We start from the raw sequence: 20,536 nt of genomic DNA, 5'->3' as shown, positions 1-20,536 counted from the left end.
AGGAGCACATTGCTGTGGATATGCGGGGGTTATTGTGGGCATTACTGTTTCCCTGTAGCTAGGTGGTTAGTGGCATTCCCCATGATGTTGGTGCAGGAAAACAGGGGAGAGGCAGCAGCAGAAGGTTACAGCAGATGACATAACATGTACGACAGGTTCTAAAACACAAACTTTCAGCAGCAGATAATGAGAATTGGTCTTATGAGGATTACATTGCAGCCAATCCGTCAGGTTTTTAAGCTAAAATCCAATATTGTAAAAATAGCAACAAAAAGAGGAAAATATCCTCCAAAAATTAAGTATTACTTACAGCAAGATGGGCTGCAATGTATACATCGCCCAGGTCAAAAACTAGTACTCTACCAGATACAGCTAAACCTCCACTAAAGTGGAGGCATCACAGGTGCAGGAGGAGCAAATCACACACACACCTCCATGGAATGGAGGGGGGCAAATGCTAGATGATAAAACTGCACACTAGTGGCTTGCATAGGGCGCTGTTCACACATGCAGATAACACAGTCACAAACCCGCAGCCTATTAGGTGACGCCCATACTATTAGATAAAGCGGGCTGCGAAGCCGTACCCCACCTGTGTATCATGTACGGACAGACACTCTACAATGCAAGGCCCAACAGAAAGGGGCCTGGCTGTATCCTGTACAAAAAAATATGAGGTTTTTGTTGGTATTTATGGCCATAAAACGTAAGCCTATAACCCTCATCACGGGACCTCATGCTTGTAGGTCCCTACACTAAATATAAAAAAGCAACAAAATTTAAGTATTACTTACAGCAAGATGGGCTGCAGTGTGTACATCGCCCAGGCCAAAAACTAGTACTCTACCAGAATAGGTAGAGTAGGCTTACGTTTTGTGGCCATAAATACCAACAAAAACCTCATATTTTTTTGTACAGGATACAGCCAGGCCCCTTTATGTTGGGCCTTGCATTGTAGAATGTCTGTCTGTGCATGATACACAGGTGGGGTACGGCTTGGCAGCCCACCTGATCTAATAGTATGGGCGTCACCTAATAGGCTGCGGGTTTGTGACTGTGTTATCTGCATGTGTGAACAGCGCTCTATGCAAGCCACTAGTGTGCAGTTTTATCATCTAGCAATTGCCTCCTCCATTCCACTAGTGGGGGTTTAGCTGTATCATGGTAGTGTACTAGTTTTTGGCCTGGGCGATGTACACACTGCAGCCCATCTTGCTGTAAGTAATACGTAATTTTTGGAGGATATTTTCCTCTTTTTGTCGCTATTTTTATATTTAGTGTAGGGACCTACAAGCATGAGGTCCCATGACGAGGGTTGTAGGCTTACATTTTATGGCCATAAATATCAACAAAAACCTCATATTTCTTTGTACAGGATACAGCCAGGCCCCTTTCTGTTGGGCCTTGCATTTTAGAGTTTCTGTCCGTGCATGATACACAGGTGGGGTACGGCTTGACAGCCCGCCTGATCTAATAGTATGGGCGTCACCTAATAGGCTGCAGGTTTGTGACTGTGTTATCTGCATGTGTGAAGAGCGCTCTATGCAAGCCACTAGTGTGCAGTTTTATCATCCAGCAATCGCCCCCTCCATTCCATGGAAGTGTGTGTGTGATTTGCTCCTCCTGCACCCTTGATGCTTCCACTTTAGTGGGGGTTTAGCTGTATCCTGGTAGAGTACTAGTTTTTGGCAAGGGCGATGTACACATTGCAGCCCATCTTGCTGTAAGTAAAATCCAATATTGTCAGTATTGAAGATCTTCTACCCCACTAGGGAAGTATTCCCTAATGGATCTCCATGTTCCTACTTCAACTCCTCTTCATTGTGTACAGGGGATAAGTTTCCCATCACCATTGTTGGTCTGGCTGAGTACTTGTCCTGCATTTCTGTCATACTTGTGTCGCGGGCGGAGGAGGGGACGCTGCGCTCTCCCACTGCTCGGGTCCGGCCGCTGCTGCTGCGGCTGCTGCTGCTCGGTGGTGGCTCGAGCGGTGGGCCGGATCCCGGGGACTCGAGCGGCGTTCCTCGCCCGTGAGTGAAAAGGGTGGGGATTGATTGTGGGGATTTGAGATTGTCTGTGACGCCACCCACGGTTGTGGTGAGGTTGTGACACCACCGCTGCTCTGGACGGGGATCCCGGGAGCGATGACAGGGAGCAGCCTGGGTGTTAGTTCTCCCCTCCGTGGGTAGGGGGTTGGTTGTCCCGGGGCCCGGTGATGGGGTAGGGATGGATTGCAGGCGGGTTACGGGGCCTGGCGAGGTGCAGGTTCGTGGGGGGCAGCGCTGTGCCACACGGCACGGTGGTACTCACTCAGCCAATGATGTACACAGAGTCTCCGGTAAAACAAATGGCTGGATGGACGGGTCCCACAGATGGCTGCGGTGTTTCTCCTCCCGGCAGGTTGATGGTGACTGCCTTTCCCTGCACCTGTGTAGTGTGTACGGTTCCAGTGGGTTCCCACCGGTAACCCGCTCCCCAGCTTGAAGGTTGCTGAAGGAGCCCTTTTTGCCCGCAGGCTCTGGCCCTGGGAACTTTAGCCTTAGCGGTGACTGTGTTTCCCTCTCTCGGTTGGACTGTTGCCTTCTGTTGGGACTTGGCTGCTGGAAAACCTAGGAGGTTCCCTTCGCTAACGGATTTGGCAAATTCATGGTGACTCCTAGCCTTGTCGGGGTCCGTAAGCCCCTGCCGGATGGTGCTGGCTTCTCTTTGCGTACCGGTCCGGTACCGCCGGGCCACCACCCGACAACGGTCCTAATGGCTAGCTCCAATAGGCCACTCCTGTAGACGGTCACCACCGTCTGCCAACCTTGCTGATCCGTCCGGGCCACACACCCGGACCAACTTCAATCTGCTCCTCTACCACTTTCCTTCCTCTCACTTTCACTTCCAAACTGAACTCCTTACTTTTCCCGCCTCCAGGACTGTGAACTCCTCGGTGGGCAGGGCCAACCGCCTGGCCCACCCCCTGGTGTGAACATCATCCCCTGGAGGAAGGCAACAAGGGTTTTTGTCTGACTTTGGTGTGCCTGACCGGGAGTGTGGGGTGTGTTGGTGTTGTTCTGTGATGACCTGACTTGTCCAGGGCGCCACACTTGCAATAGATTGTTTGCTCTAGGGAACCAAGGTATTCCTCTGCTATGAAAAGCACAAGTCCGTATTTTGCCCCGCACTGATTATCAGATAAGTCTGCTGGCCATATGAAATACTGGAACAGGGATTACTGTACATGCCCACGATCAGTGTTTGCAGCGTTTTGGATGCAGCGTGTTTCAGCTGCGTCCACAATGCTGCGATGTACAGTACAAACAGAGTGGATGGGATTCTTATGAATCTTGTGCCCACTGTGAGTGTACGGCCCACAGTTAAAACTGACTTGTGGTGCGGTTTTCCGAGCCGCAAGCATGTCAATTCTTTGCTGTGGACTCGCAAGCGTCCCCCATAGGGAGAACATAAGTGAGAGAATGCAGCTCACTGAACCCTGATTGTAGCCACGATCAGCTGCGGCCTCCTGTATTCTCCTGTAGAAGAGACTCGTGTCCCCACAAGTCAGGACACAGTGGATCCTGATTGCGAGCACATACCCTTACATGTTTGCTTTTTCCGCTCTGTTCTTCTCTCCCTGGCTCCTCTGACTACTCTGGTTTGCAAAACTCATTGCAGTAACTTTTATGCACTACAACTCCACCCACCATGCTTGTACCTAAGATACCAGCTAGGTGAGGATTGTTAACTATTTAGTGTCTGTGTATGTTGCATCTCTCATATAAAAAACAGTGCAAACTTCAAATAACAAAATCACATATGTATAAAACACTAATGTAACTGCCAACTTTGGGGCACTAGAAGTACGGTGAGGCCTGGGTCCTGTCTTGAGGCTTGCTATCATGTAGAGAGGTGAACTGCAAGAGTTAGGATCCATCTTATTTGGGTACACCTTTTTGCGGTAGGATGGGTTTTAAGTTTTAATTTAATCAAAACAGTGTCATCTAAGTACCCTATATTATATATTATGACTATATACTTATTTTTTTTTATTACAGGGTCTGAGCTTATTATTTTTATCCTAGGTTATGTTTGTTAATGACCACATTGTGAATGTGCACCTACACATTGCACTTTTACCAACATGTGATCCAGCACCAATTTCTTTGGGTTCCCTTTATTTTTTTTTTTGTCCTTTGCACATAAAGGTGTGTGGCTCAGCTTTTTTGGGCTGTGCATTAAAGTCTATATAGCTTTCCATGGGAAGTGTTTAGGCAGGCAGGCCAGTGTACTACAAAAAATATTGGAGAAACACGAATATGCCTATTTATTAAAAATAATCATTTTTTTATGTTTTATCATATGGTCCAATAGTACAAACAAAAAAAAACATCATGAACTTTATGTCCCATTTTATATTCTTAAAATATAAAATTAAAACACTGCAGCAAGGATTATTTTGCAAAGGAAAACCATTCAATCCCCCTAAAAACAAAACTCACAGTAGACAAAGCAATGCAAAAATTTAGATTTAATTTGAATTCCAAAAATTTAAAATAGCTTTTCAAAATCATGAAAATTAAAAGGCAAAATTGAACAAAAAATGAAGCCTCATATACAGAGACACATAAATTAAACAGTTTATATTGCAGACAAGCCAGAGTGTGTATAGATTACATATATACAGTCATCTTCTGTAAACAAGGCATTTGTACATTTTTACATTTACAAAAAAGCTCATCACTACCATAGGATACAATAATCCAAATAGGACATAAAGGATTCAGTTTCATTTAGATTTTTTTAATTTCTATATTTTTTTTTATCCTGTACAAATTATCTTCATAAAAATATATCTCTGTACAAAATAGTCTATTTATTCTGTTTGTCCTTTCCACGGGTAGTAAGTGGGTCGCAAAGGGGGAGGCCATTGGCGGAGCAATGAGCTGTTTCGCTAGTCCTGATAATGTTTTGCATTTTCAGACTGGAGGAGCAAGGAGCAGACAGGGAGAAAGAGTGGAGCCTCATTGTAAACCCGAGCTAGGGAAGTTCACCATCTGCATATCTGCCGTATTCCGCAGTCGGCTGTGTTGTGCAAAGAGGTTAAAGCACCGATAAAATAAGTTGCTAAACATATTAGTTCCTTTCAATATAAATCACCATTTCTGCCTGTTTAGGATTAGCTAGAATAAGTTGTTCATGCATTTGACTTACTAACCATAAGGACACAATGGGAGTAACTAGACTCCCAATATTCTAATTAATGGCTATTTCTTGTAATGAGGCTTTGCAGAACTGCCATGGTATCCATCAGCTGTTATTCTATATATCTTTAAAGAGGCAGAAATACCATTTCTAAAAAAATAAATAAATAGTGACATTGCGCTTGTTCTTTTCATTCCTGAATTTTGCATGAAATCCCCAACAAGATATTTCAATATAAATAAATATATGGGCTACATTCACCTTATTAGTCGTCTGTTCATTAACAAGTGCAATAATAACTGCTACATGTGCCTGTATAGAACGTCCCTGTGGCACTACAGTAAAGGTTCAACCTGTCGGCTGATGGTACAACTGCCAACAGAATGTTGAGTAAAATGTAGCAATGCATTGCAGGGACACATCGTAGTACACAAGCCATGCAAGGACACCTTGTGGCCATAAGACCTATCAATAGTGCCAAACCCTACATTTGTCACAGAATTTCATCAGCTTAAATAATGGCCCCGGCATTTCCTAATTTCCTGGCTAATTAGTTTCAGACACTGCTGGCATTTGTTTTTCAATAGCTGGAGGACAAGAGTTGGCATTTTATTAAAAGCCATTAAAGGGCACCACATATACTTCCAATACTGGTCTATAGTTAAGGTTATGCCACATTTACACATTGTAGAAGAAGGGAATGCATGCAAAGCTGACAAATCTGTGGTGTCTTATTTGTAACACTGTTTTTATAGATTCTGTTAATTTTGAAGGCTCAAAATAACAAACTGTTTCTGTTATTCCTATGGCAAAAAGAGAATGAAAAATGGACACACAATGTCTAAAAGAACTATGAATGCTCGTACCAAGACGATATCAGGAGACAAATAGAAATGCTGCAAGAACCTTCAGCACTCAATAACAGAAGAGGTAGTCAATGGTTTAGCATGAAAAGTAGCACAGTAACACCAACCAAGTAAATCAGCAGAATATGAAAATATATAAAAACCGAAATAATGTATAATGTGTGTTTCTGGAAACTACTAAATATTATTATGTATAAAAAGCAGGCTCAATGTTGTCTCCATCAGCTGTAATCACTGCTGGCTGCATGTGACTTCCTACTGAAGGGCTAGGGTGGAGAACCATTTTTGGTCACATTACTACACCTATACAGAAACAGAAAATTAGAATATAAACTATATAAAATATAAGATTGCAGTGTTGCTGATCTGATATAAACTGGTATAACATAACATTCAAAGAAATCTTAATTTCATTCATGGTCATCGAAGGAGGTATTTTACTATGGGCTGTTACACTACCACGCAAGACTATTCTACCTTCCATGGCGTCAGACAGAACATTCGTATGTCCAAACCAGAAACATTTCTTATATAGTTTTTCTCATAGTCTTCTGGGAAGTCCGTTTTGGTAAGGGTCCCGCTTATCGCAATGATTTGTACCTGAAATGTGTTTTTATTAGCAAGAAAACATCAATGATAAACCTTAAGGAACCTGCAATGCATTGCTCACAAAAGCTCAAATATCCTACTGAACGTGACTTCGAGGTAACGAGGGCAGACTTTTCAGAATATTGTACGGTGGAATTTTAAGTTGGTTGAATGCATCCATCGTTAGCTGAAACGGCAAGCACCAGCGCACTCAGTTGACCTGTAGGAAGGGCTAGTTTGGCACAGAATTGATAAACAGCTCTCCTTCAAGTGTTGGCTGATTGAAAATGAAAATGCCAACTTGGGGTGTAAGGCTGCGCTCCCCCTTCCTGCCAATGCCACACAGTCTGTTATGTGCTGCAGGGATCAGGTGGAGAAAAATGAAGGAAAAGCACTTTTTGGAACTGGTTCTTTGCAGAATAAAAATATGTATATTTGTATATATAGGTTTGTTTATATCCACTTCCAACCAACATTGCATGTATACAAGTTCGGTATAAAAGCACTTGCACGGTGTCCCTGGAGGATAAGAACCTCTTGAGGTGGCAGCCTTGCCACTTGTTGTGAGAAACCCAGTTGCCAAGGCTGCATGAGACTCTAGCAGATTGGTGTAGAGAGGGTGTGTTGTCTGCTCTTGGCATTACTTCATCTTGGTACATAGGGTATGCTTCTGGTTTCTCCTGAATCCACCAGCCTGGCACACATTGGATGTCATCAAAAAATGGCGTGGCTACAAGTGGCACTGGTGAAATCAGCTGCCCACTGATAATGTGCAGGGCAAGGTAAAGACAGGACGGAGACTCCGAGTAAACCTAATTTACTAAAAAAAGAAAAAGAAATCCCATTATTATTATTATTTACATTAAATTTTGGACAACAGAAATGGATAAATGGGTTTTAAAGAGGATGCAGAGGAAATGAAAACTTAGTCTAATATTTCCTTAGCCTATAATTACATTGTGCCACCTTGTAAATAGTGTACTGGTACTACTAAACAAATGAAATCTGACCAACGTCCGCCATGAAGCTTTATCTAAGGGCAGGGCCACTGATTCTCTCATCCCATAGAATCAGGGCGATTATGCAAATGGCACACTTTTCATGGTTTGGTCAGAGTTAGATCCGAGTGTCAGCATAGTGTGTTCAGATTCTCTCAGATGTAATGATTGGAGCATACTGTGAGCAGAAGGTGGAGAGCAAAATGTCTCTTTCTTCTCCATTGTATGAGTCTTCAGAAATTGGACTGTACTCAGATGTCATCCGAGTGCAGTCCGATGACTTCTATGCATTCATTGACTTGCATGGCACAGTGCAATCAGAATATTAGATCAAACTTGTCCAAGGAAAAAATATGACGTGCTCGCTCCATTGACTAACATTGGTCTGGGCAGGATCTGATGTTTTGTTGGATCGCACTCAGACCATTATACAGTCATTTCCCATGCCCTTATTTTTAGTCATCTGCTCTCCCACAGGAATATTTTATTGTTGGGACACTTGGCCTGTGCTCAAAAACTAGAATTTTGCAAGGTACTATAGTATTCGAACCAACATAAATGGAATAACATACACTAGGTTGGCTGGCATTGACTGTAGAAATTTTAGCATTTTTAGAAATTGGCACACCATTTTAACCTAAGACTAACTAGATTTTTTGCCTATCATCTTAATATGTACAGTAATGTCTGGACATACCTGTAAAGGGCGGGTGCTATACAGCAGTGCACACTGTGCTGACCGTAAACTCTGTCTCATTTGCCACAATTTCTGTAGGCTGCACATTTCGTTCATACATAGGATTCTCAAATGTGGCCCGACCATTTGTATTCTCATGTCCAGCAAACCCATTAAATGGAACTTTAGGTCTTCTACACGAAAAACAAAGTATAGATGATGAAGGCTAAAGATGACATATCACATGCAACAATATCTACAGTGTACACTGAAATGAAGGGTAAAGCACTATCCAGAATGTATCATTTATGTGGGCCAAAACTATAATCTCTCTTTTACCGTGGCTTTCTCAAGGGAATCTGTCACCACGTTTTCAGGTCGCCTTATCCAAAAGCAGCATGATGTAGTGTCAGAGACCAATGTGTCACTTACATCAGCAGGATTACTTAGTTTATAAGAAGGTAATCCAACCTTGCCTTCCCAACACTGATATGCAGCTTTCTGCCTATGCAGTGACGTGAATGGGTTGATACAGAGTTTGGAATTCAGAGAACAGGTAAATCTACCGCTGATAATGCAAGAACTTTATCAAAACTGCAGAAACTACGTTGCTGGAATCAGGGTCTGTACCCTAACATCATGATTAGGGATGACTGAATACCTCAAATATTCGGCTACACCCATATTTCACGAATAGGTCGCCGCTATTCAACTATTTGCGAATATTCGATGCGCAATGTAAGTCTATGGGAAACCCGAATAGCAACTATTCGGGCTTCCCATAGACTTACATTGCACATTGAATATTCGCATAGTGGCGACCTATTTGTCGAATACTCGTGAAGTGATATTCGATCATCCCTAATCATGATGCTTTCAGGTGAGGTAGCAAAAACCTGCTGACCGATTCCCTTTAAAGGGGGTTTTTGTGATTTTTTTTTATCTCTTTAGTTGGAATTATTGTGTAAGGAAACAGTATGTGACGTTACTTAGCTAGATATGGTCCAGAGGTGAACCCAATAATCAGCATTTGATTTCTGTTCTTTTGATAAAACCTAAATCATCATACTACATTTCATATTACAATTTTAAAGATACTTAAAATTGGATATCCGCCAAGACTAAAGGTCCAGTCACACTAAGCAACTTACCAGCGATCCCAACAACGATAGGGATCGCTGGTAAGTTGCTAGGAGGTTGCTGGTGAGATGTCACACTGCGACGCTCCAGCGATCCCACCAGCAACCTGACCTGGCGGGGATCGCTGGAGCGTCGCTACACAAGTTGCTGGTGAGCTCACCAGCAACCAGTGACCAGCCCCCAGCGCCGCGTGGAAGATGCTGCGCTTGGTAACTAAGGTAAATATCGGGTAACCAACCCGATATTTACCTTGGTTACCACCGCACGGAGCTACACGTGCAGAGAGCAGGGAGCAGCGCACACTGAGCGCTGGCTCCTTGCTCTCCTAGTTACAGCACACATCGGGTTAATTAACCCGATGTGTGCTGCAGCTAAATGTGCACAGAGCAGGGAGCAGCGCACAATGCTTAGCGCTGGCTCCTTGCTCTCCTAGTTACAGCACACATCGGGTTAATTAACCCGATGTGTGCTGCAGCTAAATGTGCACAGAGCAGGGAGCAGCGCACAATGCTTAGCGCTGGCTCCTTGCTCTCCTAGTTACAGCACACATCGGGTTAATTAACCCGATGTGTGCTGCAGCTAAATGTGCACAGAGCAGGGAGCAGCGCACAATGCTTAGCGCTGGCTCCTTGCTCTCCTAGTTACAGCACACATCGGGTTAATTAACCCGATGTGTGCTGCAGCTAAATGTGCACAGAGCAGGGAGCAGCGCACAATGCTTAGCGCTGGCTCCTTGCTCTCCTAGTTACAGCACACATCAGGTTAATTAACCCGATGTGTGCTGCAGCTACATGTGCACAGAGCAGGAGCCGGCACTGACAGTGAGAGCGGCGGAGGCTGGTATCAAAGGTAAATATCGGGTAACCAAGGACAGGGCTTCTTGGTTACCCAATGTTTACATTGGTTACCAGCCTCCGCAGAAGCCGGCTCCTGCTGCCTGCACATTTAGTTGTTGCTCTGTCGCTGTCACACACAGCGATCTGTGCTTCACAGCAGGACAGCAACAACTAAAAAATGGCCCAGGACATTCAGCAACAACCAACGACCTCACAGCAGGGGCCAGGTTGTTGCTGGATGTCACACACAGCAACATCGCTAGCAACGTCACAAAAGTTGTTCGTTAGCAGCGATGTTGCTAGCGATGTTGCTTAGTGTGACGGGGCCTTAAGAGAAAGAGATAAAAACAATAGAGGTCTATTGAAGGTGACTTAACATAACTGCACAAAGCAGGTTCAGACCTCTGATGTAAATCTAGCGGAATGAGTAAGGAATTGCATGGTATTATGTTCTGTAATGGATACACCAATTGCCCAGCTACTCTTTATAGTAGACTGAATTCCATGCACTACAAATGGAGAGAATGCACAACTAATAAGTTTTATACCTGTGTTTGTAGAGATATAGAACAAAACCAGCAATGATGAGAGCGATAAAAGGCACAAGGATAGCAGCTGCCACTGAGCTGCTGTTAGATGGGAAATGTCCTATTGTGTCAGGACTATTTTCGAGTAATCTCCTGTCTATGGGACCAAAAGAGGGCACACGTTAGTCAATTATTCTACTCCGATTTCAATGACATCCATATTCATCCATGCTACAACTGGAGCTTCACTTACCTATCCTTTGGAGTCCAAATTGGCCAAATCCTTTTCCACGCACAAAGCCCTGATAAACATATGTCCCTCCAGCAGATTCAGAAGATACCTATGTAAGAACAGTACAATTATACATATGCAAATATCTTTCATATTTGTGTTATCAGAAAGTACAGTGGAACCTTGGATTCAGAGTAACTTGGTTTGAGAGCATTTTGCTAGACAAGCAACGCTTTTTACAAATTTGTAACTTGGTTTATGAGCAATGCTTTGCAATAAGAGCAAATTACCAATGTGTACACTTCCGGTTCTGTCCTTTCACCGCATTTTGACCCGCTCTAGAGGTAACGTCTGTCCATATGTATTGTTTACTGTATACAGTATAACCTATATAGCATTTCTGTAAATTTCCATTTATGGATACAGTATTGTACTCTCTTTTGGCTAACCAGTACAGCACATTGCTTGTATTGTAACTCTCGCACATTAATAATTCTATTGGAAGCTAAAGTGCAGTTTAATTTTTAACTTTATATGTTTTTACTGTACTGTACTGTATTTTGTATTAGTGTACTGTAATAATTTTATATGAATACAGGACATTATTTTGTATTACTGTAATAAGTTTGTATAAATACAGTAAATATTTTTGGGTTGTGGAACGAATTGACTGCGTTTCAATAATTTCCTATGGGTAAATTCGCTTTGATATAAGAGTAACTTGGTTTAAGAGCACACTCCCGGAACCAATTATTCTTGTAATTCAAGCTTCCACTGTATAAGATTTGTATGGTGGTTTCAACATGAAACGTCAGTGCACAGATGTGTATTTCCTAACTTTTCCTCTTGGCTTGAGATATCACAACATGAATCGATAAATTGTCACCTTCGAAAAAACAATTATGCAAAGGGTTTTTTTTAACATTGTCCATCTTCCACCACTCATCTTGGGATATTTTCAGGCAAGAGGAAAGATAGGAAAGGACACTTCTGTAAATGCAAAATGTGGCATTATAATTTATGACCTTTTACCTAAACTGCTCCTTCACATTTTGTATTGTTATATAGAGCCCTGTTCTGGTGGTCACACAATCTCCCTCATACAATTCATTTTTCTTTGTCATTTTTTGCTTTTGTATCCACTAGCACCATATTATGAGCGTGCCAGTATTACTGTTTACCAAGTGCTAAAATACTCTCGATGAAGGTTGACATAAAACGATATGCAGAAAAGACTAGAAAAGGTTGGTGTTAATTTGGTTTTACAATGCAGATCTCATATGGATGCACATGGTTTAATTCTAACATGCAAAAATGTGCAGAATAGAATGATAGCATGTGACAATAGATAAGAGGCTCTTGTTCTTTTCCCTTCTGCAGGAAATCTCTGAGGCGATTAGATTCCTGTCCTTCATTTATATTCAGGGTGGCGGAATGTCTTTCTCAGTCATTCATAACTCGACTGTATTCACATGACAATAGGAGTGTCCTTATCATTCCATCATCTGTCCCTATTCTCACAAGCAATCAATAGTCATGCACTGAATTCAGATTTAGGCCCAATGAAACCTGGTGACTCTCATCTGTGGACTATACCTACTAGGTTTGGTCTTGTCGGGATTTCTGACCTTGGGCTCTCAGAAATTATACAGATGTCTAGTAACATTTAATCCTTCAGTGATTTATACTGCCCATAAAATAGAAATTGAGCACCTCATCTTAGGACCTTGTATTGTGGTATTTATCTTTAATTAGTAGTTACTGTATAGGAAGATTCAGTCCTGTCCTACATTTCCATATCTTCGTTATCATAAGGACTGGTAAACTTACATGTCCGTCCAAAGCCCAACTCTCCATCTTGAACTTTTCCATGACAATGTCCTTTGGTCCTCGTATTTGGTACGCCTGGAGAAGGAGGTGGAATTCTTCTTTTTTGAAAATACCTACAATAATTGTCATAAACCATTGCATGAGGAGAGTAGTCCATCAATAGATAGAGCGGTATACAAGAAACACTGCTAATAAGAAATCTGATGGTTGGTTTCCTACATTTTGTTCATGTCTCCTATATCGTAAAAATATACAAATAGATCCAAATTAAACACAGATAAATTATATGTATATATATATATATATATATATATATATATATATATAAAAAATATTGTTTTTTTATTTTTTTAAGGTATAGATTCAAATGATTGTAGACTTGTTTATGTAATTTGGATTACTCTCTTGCTGGAAAATTCAATGAAGTCATAAGGGGGCTTTACACGCAACGACATCGCTAATGAGATGTTGTTGGGGTCATGGAAATTCGTGACGCACATCCAGCCTCGTTAGCGATGTCGTTGCGTGTGAAACGTACGAACGACCGCTAACGATCAAAATTACTCACCTAATCGTTGATACGTCTTTCTAATTCCAAATATCGTTGCAGTTGCAGGACGCAGGTTGTTCGTCGTTCCTGAGGCACCACACATCGCTACGTATGACACCCAAGGAACAAGGATCAACACCTTACCTGCGTCCCCTGGCAACGAGGTGGGCATCACTTTCTTTTGGCTGCTTTCCGCCCCTCCGTTTCTATTGCACGTGTGACGCCGCTGTGACGCTGCACGAACCTCCTCCTTAGAAAAGAGGTGGTTCGCAGGCCACAGTGACATCGCTAGGCAGGTAAGTACGTGTGACGGGTCCTAGCGATGTTGTGCGCCACGGGCAGCGATTTGCCCGTGACGCATAACCGACGGGGGCGGGTGCTTTCACTAACGACATCACTAGCGATGTCGCTGCATGTAAAGCAGCCTTTAGAGTATGATCAGATAACAAAATAATCTCCTTTTAATCACAAACAGTGTTTTTTTCACATCAAACATAAAGAATTTAAAGGTAACCTGTCAGTAAAATCACTCCTCCCCTCTAACAGCAAATATGACAATGCAGATCTTTGAAATCTAGATCGGCTGAAACCTTTATATCTTTTATCTGTTGCTGCATTCCAGAGAAGTCAGTATTTTGTAATACATGTAAATGGAGTGTGGCAGAGCACTTCCCGAGCCTCTACCTCCCAAGGTTGTTTTCTCACCTCACACCAGCCATACAGCGCTTAGATTAGGGACCATTGAGATCCATTATGCAATATTAAAGAACATATGAATCAGGACATATTTACTAAAGTACTAAACAGTACATGTATTTTATATACATATTTTAAAACATGGTCAAAAATGGATACTGATATCACCTTAATTAAAGGATTTGTCCCTCTGGTCTTTCTTGGCTCCACAGCCTCCTGCTTTTCTGGCTGCTGGAAGGGTGTGTATCCCAGACTGTGTGACAGTCAAGGCCAGCTGCATCATCACACTCCTAGTCTGAACTGTGCATGCTCTGATGCTGTAATATGAGTCAGCCTTGCGTTCTAGAGCATTGGAAATGCAGTTCTAAAGCTAGCTGGAATCAGGAGCTAATGGCGCACTCCAGAGATCATGGACAGCCTCAGGAAAGTGCTTACTAGTTCAGCTGAAAACAGCTTGTAGTTATTCTACACATTTGGCTATTGCTATCACGCAACAATGGCTGCTAGTAGAGATGAGTGGACACGAACAGTAAAGTTTGGTGTTTGTACCAAACACAGACTTTACACAAAATCAATGTTCGAGTTCAGAGTTTGGGTGCTTTATGTATGCAGACCAGTCCAGCGAGCATCACTGCTCGGGTATGCTCAGTGCTCGATCAAGTGTGGGTCACGTGCAGTGTTTGAATGGCTCCCACTTGGGGTAAAATCAGTGTTATCGAAAAAAAGAAAAAAAAACCCCTCACTCCCCTGGAAGTATTCTGTTTATGGCTGGTTGTATTTGGGTGGAGACCTGGACTGTCCAATTAGTGACTTCCAATAAGGTTCAGGTCAAGTCCGGATCCAGAACTTTATCTTAAGTCTGGCTGAACCCATAGAACCTGAACTTCAATGGGTCCGCTTATATCTATTGGCTAGCCTACTTGGCATTGATCAATAAATTAAAAACAAAAAAAGCTGTGATGGGAACAGAATGGAGCTAATAGACATAGCTAGCAAATGACAGACTTCATTAATTTGTTAAGTGTCTACTGATGTTCTTTTTTTTTTTTTTTAACATGAGAATAACCCTTTAAGATATGTAGGTTGGGATTGAATTTGCCCTGCTTACCAGATACTTGAAGCTCTACCCCACTGTGATCGATCATTGTAGCATTCACTTTACTGCTTACAAGTTCATAACTGGTGACTGTCAGCATGGCGGGCTGCTTCCGTCCTTGATATTCATAGGATCCTTTCCAAAGAGAGTCCTTAGCAAACACATCTGCAGGAACTGGAATATCAACCTCATATTAACAACTTTCTTGCAGCAGCCCTTATATATCTAAACCATGTTGTATCACTGTCATTGATGTAATAGATGTATATGTAAATAAATCAATAAAAGGAAACCACCTTCTGAGCTGACAAATGTCTATCCATAATAATACTATCACCAAGACACACAACTAACCAGTATCTCTCTATGTTAGAAATACAGGATGTGATACCTAGAGCAGGGTGGGAAATGTCCAATTATTGTAGATATGTATAGATATATAGACACTTTATTGTAACAATAATTGTCACACCAGCTAAAAGGAACATTTCTTACCAGAAGCTTTTTGCATAGGAGGCTCCTTTACTGGAGAGAGAGGTTTTCCACTGGGCCTTACATCAGCTGAAACAAACAACATTAGTAAGGCTTATATATAATCTTAGTTCTGTAGTGTACGGAATTAATATCTCACTCTTAAAGTAACCCTTCACCTCCCAATAAATATTTCACAATTATTGCATAGTGCATAGCTAAAATGCCTGATGTTCTTTTTTTTTATCTCTTTGACATTATTTATCTGATTTCCAGTGCTTCATGTTTGCACAATGGCTCTAGAGCTCTATTCTCTATGCACAATGTGCTCTAGAGGTCTTAAGGTGGTGTCACACATAGCGACGACGACAACGATGTCGCTGCTAAGTCACCATTTTCTGTGATGTAGGAGCGACGTCCCGTAGCTGTCGCTGCGTGTGACGACATCCAGCAACGACCTGGCCCCTGCTGTGAGGTCGCCGGTCGTTGCTGAATGTCCTGCTTCATTTTTTGGACGTTGCTCTCCCGCTGTGAAGCACACATCTCTGTGTGACAGCGAGAGAGCGACAAACTGAAGCGAGCAGGGAGCAGGGGTCTGGCAGCCTGCGGTAAGCTGTAACCACGGTAAACATTGGGTAACCAAGAAGCCCTTTCCTTGGTTACCCGATATTTACCTTAGTTACTAGCGTCCACCGCTCTCACGCTGCCCGAGCCGGCTCCCTGCTCCCTGCATACGTAGCTGGAGTACACATGGGGTAATTAACCCGATGTGTAATCTGGCTAGGAGTGCAGGGAACAGGGAGCCGGCACTGGCAGCGTGAGAGCGGCAGACGCTAGTAACTAAGGTAAATATCGGGTAACCAAGAGAAGTGCTTTCCTTGGTTACCCGATATTTACCTTAGTTACGCTTCCACGCATCGCTGCTGGCTGGGGGCTGGTCACTGGTCGCTGGTGAGATCTGCCTGTTGGACAGCTCACCAGCGACCATGTAATGACGCAGCAGCGATCCTGATAAGGTCAGATCGCTGGTCGTGATCGCTGCTGCGTCGCTATGTGTGACACCACCTTTAGACACTACCCCTGGGCTGATTCATCTAATAGCAGAGGATTTCACACTACAAAAGGACAGTGCAAGTAATCTAGTCTAAGACACTCCCCTTTCCTCTAAGATGGACCAGTCGATAGCATGTAAGTGTCTCAGAAAATGACAGAATCCAGCACTGGATTCCGTTGTGCAACGGATTACAGCGGAATCCTGCACCATAGACAACCATTATACCTCTTGAAGGATGCGATGGAATCCTGCGCAGTGCGCCGTTTTGACGCTTGGAAAAATGTTGCATTGTCAGTTGTTTCTGTCCGATGGTCAGTCATTCCATGACTGATCCGTTGCGCGACGGATGCAACGCAAGTCGCAATCCGTCGTTAATACAAGTCTATGTGAAAAAATGGAATCCTGCAAATTATTTTGCAGGATTCAGTTTTTTCTCAAAGCTACGGATTGTGACTGAGGGAAAATGACGGAAATGTGAAAGTAGCCTTACACCTCAGTCTTTCGCTGAAGATCACAAACTTGATATACAGTGCCCCCACCAAATAAACATTAAAAAAGCACTTCCACAATTTTTTATTGCTTAAACCTGTGTAAATTTATAACTAATGTAGAGTAAGCGTGGTAATTTACTCATTGATCGCAGTCTTCCCCAGGTTATAGCTCAGCTCCTGTCCTCTTCTGGGCCACGGGATGGCTTTTCTGACTAGCCAGATCACATAAGGCCATGTCTGTGTACCAAAAGTTGCTTTTCCAATGTAAGTCTATTCTGACGTTGCATAGACATACATTGCAATTGCAACTTGCAGTTCACGCATACACCATGGTGTGATCTGTAAAGTTGAAATAGAAGTCACATGACTGGTAAGAGGATAGGAGTGGCGCTGGAAACGGGGGAAGATAGAAATCGGTGAGTATATTGCCACTTCCACCTGTGTTAGATCTGACGCTGGTTGTGTCAGTATTGGTGGGCATGCATAACTGTGTTCTCTTATGTCTCGTCTGTGTCAGATCTCTAAATTACAAGTACACATACTGTAGTAAGTATATATTAAGTTACAGCAGATAGATATACAGTATCTGCATGCCAACATATGTAATTGTGCCACTAATTAATAGAAGATAAAAGTCAATTACCTTATATTATACTGCTCTTGTAAAAATCTTGTGAAAATCTTAAAATTGTTGCACTAGCAGCACATCAATGCTTATTACACTAATGAATTCAAACAGAAAGAAACCCAAGGAGAGATAAGAGGTCCAACTCAATGAAAATGGCCCCATTACTTTCTCAGCCTACATGGAATCCTCTGTTTCATTTTTTTAGTAATCAATATACACCGTTATCTGATTAAGACAATAGTACTCGTATTTTAGCTAAAATGATATCTTAAAAGCAAGGCATAAAGCACCATGGTCACTCACCGAGACATACAGGTGGCTTCCCTGTCCAGCTCCCGTCCATTCTGCAGGTTCTATGTTCTGAACCTCCAGTCAGATAAAAGCCAGACTGGCATGTATAAATCAAGGTGTAGCCCAAAGATGGCAGATCTAGTGCTCCAACATTGGCGTGAGGAGGGGTTTCTGGCTGTCTGCAGTTGTGGGCTATAGAAAATAAAGAAAAGCACATATTGAAAGCCCAGTATTTAGATAAGGCTAATATTAAATAATCTTTACTTATTCATAACTTTCCCTAAAGTAACCATCACATAATATAGAGTAGGCTCTTGTAACACTCTATGGGGCCGAGTCATCAAATTGTTTTTGCCAGTTTTCTGGTGTATAATATTTTAAAAACTTCAAAATGTTTGTGTAACATGAAGTTGTGCAAAAATGTTGCAATCTTTAGCATTTTCACACTAGACTCTGCCAGCTCTGCCAAAGTGTGAAGAGCATGAGCATGATGGTTCGTTGCGGTGCCCGCCCACTGAATTAATCAGAGTTAACTCCACTTTATTTTTGTAACTTTCGCCAAAAATGTTACTCCAGTCCCTGACTAGAGAAGCATTTCTGGCAAGATGCATGGAGGTGTATGTCATTGAGAAGATGCCTCCATATTCCTTAAGTGGAATGTACATATTAATGAATTCGGTGCATCTTATGCCAATACCCCCTTAACACCATTCTTAGTGAATAGATCCCTATACACCAAAACTAAATTTTATACTATACAATAGCCAATACTAAAGTCCTGAGATAAAAAGCTTGGTATATTCCCCTTATTAAACCCAATCTCCGGTTTTGTTTATAGGTCTGACTTACGAATACACTCCGGCTGCAGCCCACTCCAAGTCAAGTTTGGAAGACAGGTCCGAGTAGTAGAGCCTTGTAGTAGGTATCCTTTCTGACACTTGAATAATACAGTACTGCCAACCTGTGTGTAGAAAGAGACGTGAATATGTACAATGTGTTAAGGCAAGTTAATGAGAAACTATCATCAGGAAATTACCTATTGTTTATATCAGAATTTTGTGCTAAATCACATTTTTTTTTAACACAAAGTTTGTATTATAAATAAAAATAGAAAAGTTTCATACTGGTGACTGGGTCTTTTTTTAGACACTATCATTCTATTGTTTCAGGAAACAACATGTACAGGCAGGGTGAGCTATGTTATCACATATTGTTGTTGTTATTATTATTATTATTACTTATTATCATAGCGCCATCAATTCCATGGCACTTTACATGTGAAAGAGGTGTACATAATAGGGACAAGTACAATAATCATAAACAATACAAGGCACAAACTGGTACAGGAGGATAGAGGTCTCTGCCCGCGAGGGCTCACAGTCTACAAGGGATAGGTGAGGATACAGTAGGGGAGCGTAGAACTGGTTGTGCGGCGCTCATTGTTAATGAAGCCTTGCTGAAAACGTTCTCTGAGAGAGCAGGAATATGAGTCTAAAAATGCTCCAGTGGCCGTTGTGAAAATTGCAAAATTACAAATAAATTTATTATTATTTTTTATTATTTATTTTATTTCTTATTCTTCTTCTTATTATTATTACTTTTTATTTAATTATTTATTTTTATTTGTTTTTATTATTTTTATAGTATAATTTATTTATTATTATTTATTTATTATTTTATTAAAGATTGTGTTATGGAAAAAACATGGGATTTAATACAAATAATTTAATTTAATATAATACAAACACCGGATTTATACAATAGGTCATTTTCTGATGATAGCTTCCATTTAAAGGGAACCTGTCAGGTGCAATATGCACCCAGAACCACGAGCAGTTTTGGATGTATATTGCTAATCCCTGCCTAACCATTCCTGTGTATGTCGCGGGCGGGGAGGAGGGTGTCAGCACTGCGCTCACCCCTCTGCTCGGGTCCGGCTGCTGCTGCTCAGTGGTGGCTCGAGCGGTGGGCCGGATCCCGGGGGTTCTCGAGCGGCACTCCTCGCCTGTGAGTGAAAGGGATAGGGTTTTGGGATATAGTCTATTGTCCGTGACGCCACCCACGGTTGTGGTGATTTGTTAACACCACCGCTGCTCGGTGTGGGGATTCCGGGAGTGATGGTGTGAAGCAGCAAGTTGTTGTGTTGCCCCTCGGTGGGTAGGGGTTGGTGATCCCGGGGCCCGGTGATGAGGTGAAAAATGCAGGGCTTGGTGGGCGCAGGGACGCGGGGGCAGCGCTGTGCCTTGCGGCACTGTGGTACTCACTCAGCCTGAGACGATGACACAGTTCTCGGTAAAACACACGGCTGGAAAGACGGTTCCCACGGACGGCTGCACTTGCTTTCCCCAGTAGGTGACGGTGATGTCCCTTTGTCCTGCA

General features: G+C 42.4%; 1 protein-coding gene across 3 annotated transcripts in view; it reads right to left on the bottom strand.

Annotated features, from left to right (window-relative positions):
- Window positions 1–4,495: 4,495 nt before the first annotated feature.
- CSMD2 (CUB and Sushi multiple domains 2) overlaps window positions 4,496–20,536 on the bottom strand; it is a 1,639,331-nt gene continuing 1,623,290 nt past the window's right edge. For all 3 annotated transcript variants that reach the window (XM_075336114.1, XM_075336115.1, XM_075336117.1), the window contains 9 exons: window positions 19,007–19,118; window positions 18,170–18,349; window positions 15,718–15,783; window positions 15,235–15,396; window positions 12,881–12,993; window positions 11,072–11,159; window positions 10,840–10,975; window positions 8,337–8,509; window positions 4,496–7,461 (listed from right to left, as the gene is read on the bottom strand). In XM_075336114.1, coding sequence (XP_075192229.1) covers window positions 8,353–8,509; window positions 10,840–10,975; window positions 11,072–11,159; window positions 12,881–12,993; window positions 15,235–15,396; window positions 15,718–15,783; window positions 18,170–18,349; window positions 19,007–19,118 — 1,014 coding nt within the window. In that variant the 3' untranslated portion in view covers window positions 4,496–7,461; window positions 8,337–8,352. The remainder of the gene's footprint in view (window positions 7,462–8,336; window positions 8,510–10,839; window positions 10,976–11,071; window positions 11,160–12,880; window positions 12,994–15,234; window positions 15,397–15,717; window positions 15,784–18,169; window positions 18,350–19,006; window positions 19,119–20,536) is intronic.

Source organism: Anomaloglossus baeobatrachus, chromosome 2 (genome assembly GCF_048569485.1).
Source record: "Anomaloglossus baeobatrachus isolate aAnoBae1 chromosome 2, aAnoBae1.hap1, whole genome shotgun sequence".
Lineage (NCBI taxonomy): Eukaryota > Metazoa > Chordata > Amphibia > Anura > Aromobatidae > Anomaloglossus > Anomaloglossus baeobatrachus.
This window is presented reverse-complemented; position numbering and strand designations above follow the sequence as displayed.